The sequence below is a fragment of the Podarcis muralis genome, chromosome 1 (assembly GCF_964188315.1).
Source record: "Podarcis muralis chromosome 1, rPodMur119.hap1.1, whole genome shotgun sequence".
NCBI lineage: Eukaryota > Metazoa > Chordata > Lepidosauria > Squamata > Lacertidae > Podarcis > Podarcis muralis.
The window spans coordinates 92,047,583-92,060,185 of record NC_135655.1 but is presented as its reverse complement, the minus strand read 5'-3'; the positions used below and the strand labels follow the sequence as shown (position 1 = coordinate 92,060,185).

Genomic DNA, 12,603 nt, shown 5'->3' with positions numbered 1-12,603 from the left:
CAATAAAAAGAACAGCTAATTATATAGTAGCTACACTGCCTCATTTGAGTAATATAAAAAAACACCTTTGAAGTTTCCCCCCTCTGCCTTGCTTAGGCAATGCTTTAAGCATTGTACCTATTGAGGTGTACCGACCAAAGAGTTCCTGTTAAGTTTGCCGTTTTTATCAAGGGTGTCTTAGAATGAGGAGCCTGAAAGGACATGAAGGTCACAGTGGCTAACCCCACCTCAACCCCACCCTGAGCAGAGTCCTCCCCAACCTAAACACATTAGCACAATTATTATGAATCATAAGCATAGCTCAGCATAGGCTGTGCCCAACAGCTTTACGACAGGGAAGCCACTTTAGCATAAAAGACTCCTATGGCTCAACCAAGCTAGCTGAATTAAGTGTAACAATGCTTGGACAAATGCTTGGAGTTTTTCTGGATTGCTTTTGCTTTTCAGTGTGTACTTTCCCCACTGATGTACTGTGGTTATCAAACCAGAAGTGGGGGGAAACAGGAAAGGATTTGCACCTACTGATCACCAAAAGGCAGTATTACATTGCATGGTTCTCAATTCCTGCCCTCTGGATTCCTAAACTTCAGTGTCTAAGGATTCTGGCAGTGAAGCTAAAGTTTAGGTATGTAAACTTAAATGAACTTTTTGGGTATGAATACATGTGTCATGCATTTGCACCTAAGTGGGGATAAACTCCCCCCCCCCCATCCTCATTTATACAGCATTTTCCAAGCATTTCAATTTGTTCTTTCCTATCATCACAACTACTCCCTGGCTTGTTTTTTCTTTCCAAGTCATTGCATGTCAGTCAGAAGGCAATGCAGTCAAAATAATTTTATTTGGGGCATTCAAAAAAAATTTCTTTGGTGATAACTTGGAAGCAACCTGGTTTCGGATATGACCACAAAGAAGAACAAAGTCGCTCATGTACTTGAGAAATATTTATAAAGTGCTTCCCAAGGGTTCAATCAGCTTATGCCTGGCTCAGATAAACTGCAGCTGCAACAGTTTGTAAATGGTCTAAGTGTGTCTGTAAATATCAGGCACTGTAAGGTATGTTGTATGTTTTAAAATAGCAACCACCTTAGAAAGAGATAGAAACAAGTATTCCACAAAGGGTGTTCTGGTTACTAGGTAAGAGAAAAGAGCTAGAGATGGAAGTTAAAGGACATGAGAATAAAAACCCAGCTGAAATATAGAATATAATTTTATTAACAGAAAAAGAGAAGAAACATCATGAGATTAAGACACCACACAATGTGAAGGCTGCCATCCTAAGCACATTTAACTAGAGAGTAAGTTCCAGTGATCTCGGACTTACTTCTGAGTAAACATACTTAGGAACACAAAAGTTCAACAAACTCAATTTTAGGGGAATCATTTTCTGGGAATTACTGTTTGGCTCCTGCCTTAACTTTCATAGCACACCAGGGAGTTGATCTTCTAAATTATAAGACGATGAGTCAACAGGATATTTCACTAAATAGAAGAACAAGAGCAGACTACACATTTCACTTCCAGACTCCCAGCTGATGGAACTGCAAGCCTAGTCAGATAATTGCAGCCCCCACCCCACCCAGGCACTTGAGAGTTTGCTGGCTCCAAACCAATCCTTTCCTCCCACAAATGTCTCTTTTAATCCAAATGAGTAGCAAGTTGGACTCAAATTCTCCTACCCACTTTAATTCCTGTCCTGAGAGACTCTGATAACTGTCCATCAGCCTTTATTTCAAGAGAGGGTTCCTTTTTTCCAGTTGCTTTCTAACCCAAGTGAGAGGGCCCATTAAAAGTTAGGCATGTTAATGCGGCTGATACAGCTGTCCTGTCAAACCATTTAGGTATTTCTGTCTTTGTCTCTGTGTTTCCTTGTGATCTCTAAGAATGTGCCTCTGCACCTGACATTTCTACTCATGACTCACTAGAAAGTCCAAGAAATTGCCATTTAACAAGTATGCATTAAGAGTGAGGGAATCCCACGTTGCTATCAGTCTGGAAAGGTACTATTAGTCTGGCATGGTGCAGACTGCACCCCCAGTTCTAGTCCTTAAATTACTACACACAATGCACATGGGGATGAGACCAGCTGATCTGAAGACAGGCACAGTGTGGATTTTGAGGATCACAGAGCTGTTACAGCTGCCCTGTGGAAATGCTTGAAATTGCTCCAACTGGCAGTTCTAAGTCCCATGATAGTTAAGTAGTTTCAACAGAGTATATCATCATGACATTTGGCAATACACCCGCCTTCCCAAAACACAACTCTCCGTTAAGATATTTTATTGGTTATTATTACAAATATTTATGTCCCAACTAATGTGCTCAAATTGGCTAACAACAAGGTTTATAATCTATTCTTACAGAACACTTTAGAAATAACAAAAAGTAGTCTAAAGAGGTAATAAAATACTGCAGTCGAGGAAAAAGCCATAATATGCCTGTGCTGGCATGGAGAATCCAACTGCATGTGGAATTACTCTGTACAAAGGGTGTCAGGACTGGTCGTTGTCCTCTTCAGATCACCACACAAATGCTTCTTGTTCTTTTTATAACTTTTTATTGCGTATTAACAAACTTATAAATGGTCCTTATCTTTAGCTACTATTCCTCAGAGTCACTTATTTCAGATACCTTCTGAGCTCTGCTTCTCTGTGAGCAGCCACTCTCAAAAGGTCGAACGCGCCCTTCCTTTCGTTTTCCCGCTCTTTTTTCTAACCTCCTCACTAGAGCTGGCTTGTATCTCCCCTCCTCCGAATCTGAACTAGAACTTAACCCTTGCCTTTCCTGGGAACATCCTGTCCCTCCCTGTTGTTCCTGTTGCTCTCTTCTATTAGATTCACTGCTCTCCTCCCCCCCTTGTGGAAAGCTTTCTCCCTCTGAGAAACTGGAAACTTCTAACTCTAACCCTTCCCTGACAAAGGGGTAACCAGTATGGGGAGTAATTTTAACTGACTTTGAAGTGCAAAGTATAAAGCACAGACTCGTTGAGCTTTTGGGGTCACATCAGAGTCTGATCCTAAGCAACTTTTAGAAATGCAATCAACTTTACCATTGAGACTAAGATCCAGAAGCTGAAGTATTTTAGCTAGAACATTTGCTACTGATTACTTAGTAGTATATACCATAGAACTTAAAGAATTATAAGATAAGAACAGCAACTGCCCTGCTGGTTCACACTAAAGGCCCATTAGTTATTTCCCCTTGTTAACCAATAAAAGCTTATTTATATTAAGCTAATTATTTTATATGTGGAAGAAGTAACATTTATGTGGCACAGTGATTTTTTGCATGTTAAGTTTGAATTGTGAGTTGCTAAGGGGGATGGTGGCATACTAGATTATGGAGCACTACACTTCATCAGAATTTGCAGACTAAGCAGTTGAAGAATTCAGCCTAAAGCCCTGAGACTTTATACAAACAATTACCACGCCCAAATCAACCCTAGACCTGAATCTTGAATGCTAGTTGTATAGATCTGCCCATGAATAGGAGAGGGAATCCAAAACAACACACAGGAGAGTGCTAAAGAAAATCAAATATGATTTTTCAGATTAAAATACAGTACTGCCAAACTTCTCAAAGACTAGCATAAACAGCTTTCACATATTATATGCTACAAAAATGAAATAGAAAAAGAGGAAGAGAATTCTTGGCCAAATCAGATAAATTAGACATAAATTAATATTTGAAAATGAGACCGTAAAATAAAGAGGCATTAATCAAAATGTAAAATCCCCTAGATTGAAAAAGATAAGCATTTTTTAAAAAAAGAAGTACGGAAGAAATAGAAATTTGCCTGATTTTTTTTGTTTATTTGTAAACAGATAGCCATGTCTGAAGAGGGGAAAGGATGACTGCTAGGAAAAGAGTAACAACAAAACATACCCAGATATACAGTATTTCAGCAAGGTTTCCCTTAAGCTCCTCTTGGTTAAGGTAGGCTTCCTGTTGGCTGTCAAATCAGCCTGGAGAATATCCCAACACAGCGACCTCTCTATAGCCAAATACCTCTGCATCTTTCACAAGGGCAGACTGGTCCTGTGCAGTGACCCAATCTTTATACTGAAGGTTTCTTCCAGCTTCCACTTACAACAGGAACTTGTTTTGCCCACATTCTCCCTAGAAAGCGTGGCATTCCCTAGAAATTTGCAGGACCTTAAAAGCCTACAGCAACAGGACCAGGGAACTCAGGAGAACAGAATCCCTCTTTGTATCCTTTCACACTTCCTCCCTGGGGAAGAAAGTGACCTCCCCTACCTTGGCTGGATAGATTAAGGCCTGTATTGCTCTTGCCTATGAAGCACAAAAGCTTCTGGGCTCCTCCTTTCATCACTGCTCACTACATATGATCAGCAGCTACCTTGGCTGCTTTCTCATCTAATGCTCCTCTCCTAGAGTGGCCACCAGGGAATCTCCCAACACCTTCACAAAACACTTCTGCATCAATGCCTATGCTTCTGTTAAAGCCACCTTCAGTAGGAGGGTCCTACAATGGGTCCTTCCTCTGTAATCTTGCAGCTGTTCTCCCACCTGAGAATGGGATAGCTCTGGTATGTCCCGATCTGCTGACCTTTCATTGCAGGGAAATGGGGGGAAAGTATGACCGTACCTACCTGAAGCATAGTTTTTCATTGCCAATGAAAGATCAGCAGGGCCCCACCCTTATGGCGGATTGAAAGATCCCTCAATGTTCTCTCTATGATTCCCTGTTTTCTCTGTGATGTAGGATCCGTTTCCCCCCCTTCCCTAGTGTGTAGTTCAAAAGGATTTTGCATCCAGGTTTCTTGGAGCAGGATGATCTTGAACTGTGATACGTAGGTTAAAACGTCTTTGTCCATTGTTTTCGATTGCCATCCAGCAACGTTCCAGGATAGTAGTAGAGGTGGGAGTCATTTTGTCTCTTCAATAGCATCTAGGGCTTTCCCGGGGTCATGGAAGATGCATCCATTGGATGGTGAAGTCTCCGATAATGTGACTAGGGGCGCCATAGAAATTTTGGCGTGGATTTCAGTTGGGCAGAGTAGGGGTGTGTGTTCTGACGTGACCTGAGGAGATTCATATCCCATTTTTCGCTCCAAGATAGATGGGGTATTTGCCTCTTTTGTGGGCGCTGGGTCTTCAGAGTTGCGGAGATGGAGTAATAACTCATCTAGTCTGTCCGTTATCTCTGTTTGTTCGGCTTTTGGCAGATGGGAGAAGGAAACAAGTAACTCCTGCTCCATCGAATTCTCTAGATGAGTAGCCTTTGATAGGAGGGGCATGGGGGTCTCTGTCCAACTAATTAAGTCTGAGGGTGGAGAGGTAGAGCTCGTAGTGGGTGGGGTGCCCTCATTTTTAGTTGCTTTCCTTCTAGCTGGAGAGTAGGGTATAAGAGGGCAAATCTTAGTGTTGATAAAAACTCTTGTGATAAAAATTCCATAGTTAGTCAGGTAGCTTCGTAGAGACATCATATAAGTTGGAAACTTTTTAGATTCGAAGGTGAGCAGTATCCTCTGCATGTGTGGCTTGCTGTAAATGTGGGCAGTGGATTTCAGATCGATGGAAAGGGGATTTACGCCCAAAAGCTCAGCTAGATGCCTTCTTGCGACATGTATAGACGACCAGTTAACAACCTGACCTTTGAAGGGGAGGATAATTAAACAAAGTCTAGTGGCTTGCAGTGAAAGATTGTAGGAAGATATGGTGTGTAAATCTTCCATGGTTTGTTCATTTTCAAATTTGCAGCCAGTCTGTGAAATTGAGCGCAGTAGGACAGGTACTCCAGGTGTTGGTTCGGTCCTATCCTCCGGTGAGGTATCTACGGGGCTGACATTAGCTTTTGGGGATACAAAGGATATAATCTTCTCTAGGGAGCCTTTGATATCTCTCATGTATTTAAATATACAGTCCACGGTTTTAGCCACTAGGTCTAACGTGGTAGAGTGTTCAAGTAGTAATTCAGAGAGATGGTTTTCTTGTTCTCTGATGCAGTCTTCCGCCTGAATGGACATAGTTGGAACTTTTTTGGGACCTTTTGGTCTCGTAATGGTGTTGTTTAAGGGGTTAGTGGGTTGTTTAGCGGATAGTTCCTTCGGAGTAGTTTCCTTATCTATTATCTCTGCTAATGGAGAGAAGCTATTCGAGGTCGGAATATTAAAAGTATCCTTTGTTTTTCCATAAAAGAATTCGCTGATTTTGGTTTGCTTGGTGAGGGGCAGACATGCCATTTCCTCTAAGTCCTCAGATTCTCTGCAGCGTTTTCCAACCCCCCTCCTCGCATCAGCAGGGCTGCCTAATTGCTGAGTCATCTCTCCCTTTACCTCGCTCTTCTATCTTCCCTAGGTTTTTCAAAGAGACGAGGGAGTATTTCCTCGAAAGTATCCTATTCAAGGAGGAGTAGTGTGCCAAAGGTTATTGGCATAACACTATATTATACTCCGTCTGTGCCTCCAAACTTGTGGTGGGAACAACCCATGAATTTTCCTGTAAACTCTTCGCACTGTGATAAGATAGTCAGTTCAGCTTTAAGCTTCCAAGAAGAGTCAGGAATACAAAGCGTGGGATAGAATGCGGTAAGGTGCTTAAATTTATCTGGGCTCAGTGTTCATTAAAATAGTCTTTAAAAGGAGTAAGAGTAAAATAGTCTTTAAAAGGAGTAAGAGAGAATAAAAAGAATAAAAAGAATAAAAAGATAAAAACAACGGGCTCACATTAGTAGAGTGCTGGTCGCCCCTTCCCTAGTTCCTGTCTTTCCTTGAGCTTGGTGAATCCGCAAACTGAATTCCTATTTGTAACACATCACCAAGAAAAGAGCCAAGATACCAGTTGAATTAATGGTATCTATAATATTCTCAACCAGACCAAAATCCCAAATAAACTAAAATTACACACCTGTTCAGCCTTCTGGTGAAACACAGCAGACATTGCTAGTATAGTGCTGCGCTCATCCAGTGCTGCAGCAAAGCTCTTCCATTCTTGATCTAGCTGGGTAGAAATTTGTTTAATTTGTTGAGATGCATAATGGCCAGCCTCTGAAAGCCTGGATGCAACCGACATGATGCGATTTATATTCACGTAGGCATTCTGGGGAGAGAGAAAATTATAGTAAGTAAGAACTGCCACCTTCCCTATTATTCATCAAAACATTTTAATATATTTCTCAAAACTGAGAATGGGTTGTGAAGGAGAGAACAGGTACACAACCAAGCAGCATTTGGGAAGATCCGACAGCCAAGATAAATTATTAACAGTATAATATGGTGATATTATTATTTATTGATTGTACCATTTCATCTTGCAGATGGAAGTTCCCACTCCTGCATGCCAAATTTTCTACCTGTTGAAAGCAGTAATGTATTTATGGTGTTTGCCACCCATGCTTCAATTTTTGTTATTTTTAAAGTCACATATCCAGAGTCCCAGCCAGACAAATGGAGTAACTGAAATTGTAAGACGAGGGTTGGAACCATGCTAAACTAGTAAATATTGATTTATTTAAGATATTATTTTGAAACTGAAATAAATAAATAAATCATGAACAACATAATTTCATTTCCACCTTTTTATTTTACTTTAATGTATTGTTGTATTTAAATGGCTTTTTTTAAAAAAATGCTCAACAAAAAGCTATAAATTAAAAATTTAAATGAATCTACAATAAGTAGTGCTCTTGACTTAACCTTTCTACTTGTTTTGTAAAGATCATGCTCCTACACAAACATGGAATAAATAAAATGTTCACTAAGGACATGGCTTTTTAAAAGATCAAATGCATTGTGCTTATCATGATGGTCTAACATGCCTCTTTTCACCACTTAGTTCCTGGAGACACACAGGGTGGGCAAGAATTAAGGACAGAAGGTGAGGATTCTGCTAGGACTTGCGCTCTCTCTCTCTCTCTCTCCCCTCCTCCTTCTATTACAGTGGTACCTCGCAAGACGAATGCCTCGCAAGACAAAAAACTATTACAGTGGTACCTCGCAAGACGAAAGGGTTTTTTGTTTTTTGAGCTGCTTTACAAGACGATTTTCCCTATGAGCTTGCTTCGCAAGATGGAAACGTCTTGCAGGTTTGTTTCCTTTTTCTTAACACCGTTAATACAGTTGCGACTTGACTTCGAGGAGCAACTCACAGAACGCGGTGTGGTAGCCTTTTTTGAGGTTTTTAAAGACTTTGGTGATTTTTGAAGCTTTTCCAAAACTTTCTCGACACCGTGCTTCGCAAGACGAAAAAAATCGCAAGACGACAAAACTCGCGGAACGAATTAATTTGGTCTTGCGAGGCACCACTGTATAACAAACGATCATCACCGGAATAAAGTTAAAGAAAAATTATACACACAACACGACCCCACTCAGGAGTGAAAGAAGCAGAAGACTCAATGAACTCAAGAAATACATTAACATGAGTCCATGTTTTTCTGCAGAAATCTAATTGCTGCTTTGATTTTGCAGGGAATGAAGTTGTAATCTTTAAACTGTACCCAGCAATTGTATAAGCCCTAATGAAGAACAATAGCTTGTTCTCATATGATCTCTTCAAGAACCCAATTCCCATGGTAATGTTCTTAACCAACTAATTGCATGTGGCCTGATGCAGATTTTAATTGAAGTGCATATTGTCTTGGCATAATATAAAGAGTACAGTGCATGGAAATGACAAACAGTAAGATCTTATTTCAGAAAGATGTCATTAGAGGGTAATTGTAATGTGTTTCCTATGCATTGTAACTCTAGGGAGAGAGGGCAACTTGTCCTAGTTTTTGACAATTAGTTCCTTGACAATGGGTGGGCTGATGTAGCCATGTTGGAAAACAACTTTGCACATTTCTCTGAAGTCATGACTCACCCTTTGAAGGGGTCACATATAAAGCATAAACCAATTTTGGTGAAGCAGTTATGAATAGCTTCAATTAGAATAATCAGCATGTGCACTGGGCTATTCAAATATAAATCGGCAATCAGTGTGATTTGTACCCATTTAAATAGGACAATGAAGCTTGCTTTAGAAAAGTAATGAGATTAATGGGATACCAAATTTACTTTAAAGTCAGTTTTCTCTTTTAATGAGACACATTAACATATAGACGTAAATACTGCACAGTTGTAATAAAAGAAAAATCAATTTTTTTAAAAAAAAGAATACTAACACTGTTCTGTTAAAATAAACACAATTCTTAGAGTACATAGTGCTATATAATATTCCTTTAGTTTAACATAACAGCCTAGGAAATCCATTTTCTTACTATGCACTATAGCATCACTATAGCAGTGATGGCGAAACTGTTATAGACCGAGTGCCCAAACTGCAACCCAAAACCCGCTTATTTATCGCAAAGTGCAAACACGGCAATTTAACTTGAATACTGAGGTTTTAGTTTAGAGAAAAACAACTCATACATTAACATCTTTTGTCTTAAAAGAAAAACACAATAACAGTTTTCAATGATACAAACAACTTGTAAAAGTTTGCATTAAGATGATCCAAACTAAGTAAGGAAAGCAATCCCAAGTGCTTTCATTGATTTAAAATTATTTGGCAGAGAATTCCACACTTTAAGGATTCCCCACTTTTAAGCTCCAGCCCGAGCAAGCAAGCATTTTCAGCGTGGCCCTCTGAGCGCATGCAGAGCGGCACCCCCCCATAACACCGCTGTTTCCTGAAAGGGCCCCGGGGGCTGCCCAACATGCTAGTCCTGTTCCCTCGCCCAGCCCCGACCGGCCCCTACGAAGGGTGTCTGCCGTGGCCAGAGGGTGTGTAAAGCCTCAACCTCGCAGCAGGAGGAGGAAGGCGGCTGCTCGGAACTCTCAGTGGCCCACCAACGCGGCAAATGTAATGAATTTGGGTTGTTTGAAACATTCCTCCTTTTTCTAATTTTTGGAGCATGTGTCACATGTATTTAATACAAAAAAGTAGCACATGTAGCCATGAAGACTGTTACCTTTAAAAAAGAAAAGAAAAAACCCTAAAGCTGAGATTTGTTGGATTCCAATCAGTCTAAAAGCCTCCCACAAGGAACATTCCATATCTCCTAGGATTTTAAAATATAAGGATTTTGCCTTGACTACCTGATTTTATGAAACCAGCTTTTAGAACAAAATAAAACAAAACATCAATCTACGTACTGTAATGGGAGTTTATTTTAAAGAGTGATGGCAATGAAACTAACAGCTGTACACAATATGTATAGTCTGAGTATGACAAAACTGATGAAGAAGGATTATTCATGAAAAAGTGTGCAAATAAATAAAATGTTTAGAGAACTGCACTTAAAGACATTTTCTTTAACAGTTTTTTTCTTTTTCTGTTTCATTACAGCAATAGGAAAGGTAATTGGAAAGCTGTTAAGACCCTGTGGGGATTGGGAACTCAGCCATAGCCATTACTAGCACACATGTGGTGTAAAGCTAGGCATTACTAATCAATGCACAGCTAGTGATAGTCCCCTATGAAACTCTGATATTAAATGTTCAAAGAGGCTCAGCTTATGCTTTATGAGCCGCAGAAAAATCATATGGCTATGAAGAGTCCTGCCCATAAAGAACTTCCACAATCAAATTCTTCATTTTGCTCCTTTAATGGTTCCTCTGTGGAGATGCTTTTTAGGGGAATAGCGTTCAGAAAATAAGCAAGTTTATCTAGATGAGACAAGAGTACCACATCTCCAGTCACATCATACATCAAAAGGAAGGCACTTATAACATGGTCATTGTTACTTTCTCAATAAAGCTACATTATGGCAATTTATACGACAGTGTTCTGAAATGACACTTAAATAGGAAGTCTGTGTCCAAGTTTGCAACAGCTTTGTAGAAGCAGCAATCCCAGCAGCTGGTAAAGTTGAATGGAGACAAACCACACAACATCCACACACTTATAGGAATGATTAACTTCCTGCCACAAACCAAAGTTTCTGAATAAATATTCATGCATTAGTGGTACTTAATTTTTACTGAGTGATACGCTGACAGCTAACAGGTGGATTTTCTCTTCTTTAATTTTTAACTGTGTTCAATTTACCAACTACAAATTAAACTGAAATATTATTGCAAGTGTCCCATAAAGCCACTGGGGTTATAATAATCAGATGGTGTTTTGCTAGAACATAAAGTTTATCATTTCCAGTCCTATGAAAAATGACATTTTATTTTTTTAGTGACCCCCAAACACCGAAGCAACTTGTTTTACATTTACCGAGCGGCCAGTGACATTCTAACCGCCCTATGAGTTGTTAAGCTCTGAGCATCTTTAAGCCAAAAATTCAGATGGCCACAGCTTGTCATGGGGCCTCTTATAACCACTGCTATTTTTGGAGACTGAATTTTTCTTTGAGTTTTAGTTGTCATCCAATTTCAGCAGGCAAACAAACTGTCACATAATTTCAAGCATTTGGACAATAATTTCAAATAGTGGGGTGCTGAGCTGTGATTGCATATCCTGAAGCAGCTACTTTGATGTGAAGGGATTCAGAATGGCCTCAAGGTTCCTTCAACCCACATAAAACAGGAATGGTTTGGAGCAGGAAGCACTGGAACAGGAAGAACCTGTATCAGCTCTATTTTGATGCACCGTTCCCATGCCCATGCAATAGTGTGGGAGCTAATTTTCTGTTATACAATCTAATGGAAACCTGTGACTAAGCAGCCATGTGGCCATAGGTCTTTCTTGCCCAATAATTGTCTTGTCTACTGGTCAAGCAATTACTTGGTGGAAAACAAGAATATGACTCCTGGAGTGGTATGAAATCATACCAGAGGGAAGTGGCTTCAACATTGCTATAAGCACATACAAAAGGGGCATGTATTCAATGCAGATGGAATCAGCATGTCCGAAAATAAGCATTATGGTTTATTCTGGAATTCTGAACTGCAGTAGCAGTTTAAATGACCAAGTGATCAAAGAGGGAAAATAAATCCTGGTCATATGAAAAAAAATGTCAGTTATCACAGTACTAAGCTTTCTGTTTACTGACTCTCATTAATGGTATCTCATGAACATGGCAAAATGGTATCTCATGAACATTGCACCAACCGTCCTTTAAATACTTCTTTTTAAAAAGTATTGCTGTTAGCTGCTCAACCTGACCTTTTACTCATCGAAGCTCTAGGGCTTCCCTAATCTTTTAACTGGTGCTTCTTCCTTGACTTTTCATCTCTGTCCCATATGCATCCTTAGATAGGAAGAAAATAGGTACTTACCATAGAATTCATAGCAAAATGATTATGCTGTGTCTGCAAATCCAGGGCATGTTGGTAGTTCACTCCAATTTCAGTGTGACTCTGAAGGAACAACTCTTTGTTGTGACTGATCCAATCAAACATCTAAAAAAAGAAAGAAAACAAAATCATGGCTTGAAGATGAGGACCTTACCTTGGATCCAAGCATATTGTTTTCTGCACAAATTTATACTGGTGTCACACACAACACCCTATACAAAATTCTACCAAAACTATGCTCTGTGAATAAAAGCATGGCATATGTACTTCAAAAGCACTGCTCAAATCATATGAAGCTCGGATATTTGAACTGTCCAAATTATTGTGATACAATTTCAAATTTGATCTACTTAGTCTTAGGTCAGGTTGAAAGGAGATACAAGCCCAGGGTGGAATACGCATGCATTTA

At 39.8% G+C, this 12,603-nt stretch overlaps 1 protein-coding gene across 6 annotated transcripts in view; it reads right to left on the bottom strand.

Moving 5' to 3' along the window:
* The window catches only part of KALRN (kalirin RhoGEF kinase), a 427,958-nt gene that overhangs the window by 148,558 nt on the left and 266,797 nt on the right, over positions 1-12,603 (bottom strand). For all 6 annotated transcript variants that reach the window (XM_077935013.1, XM_077935010.1, XM_077935009.1 and 3 more), the window contains 2 exons: positions 12,177-12,299; positions 6,871-7,062 (listed from right to left, as the gene is read on the bottom strand). In XM_077935013.1, coding sequence (XP_077791139.1) covers positions 6,871-7,062; positions 12,177-12,299 — 315 coding nt within the window. The remainder of the gene's footprint in view (positions 1-6,870; positions 7,063-12,176; positions 12,300-12,603) is intronic.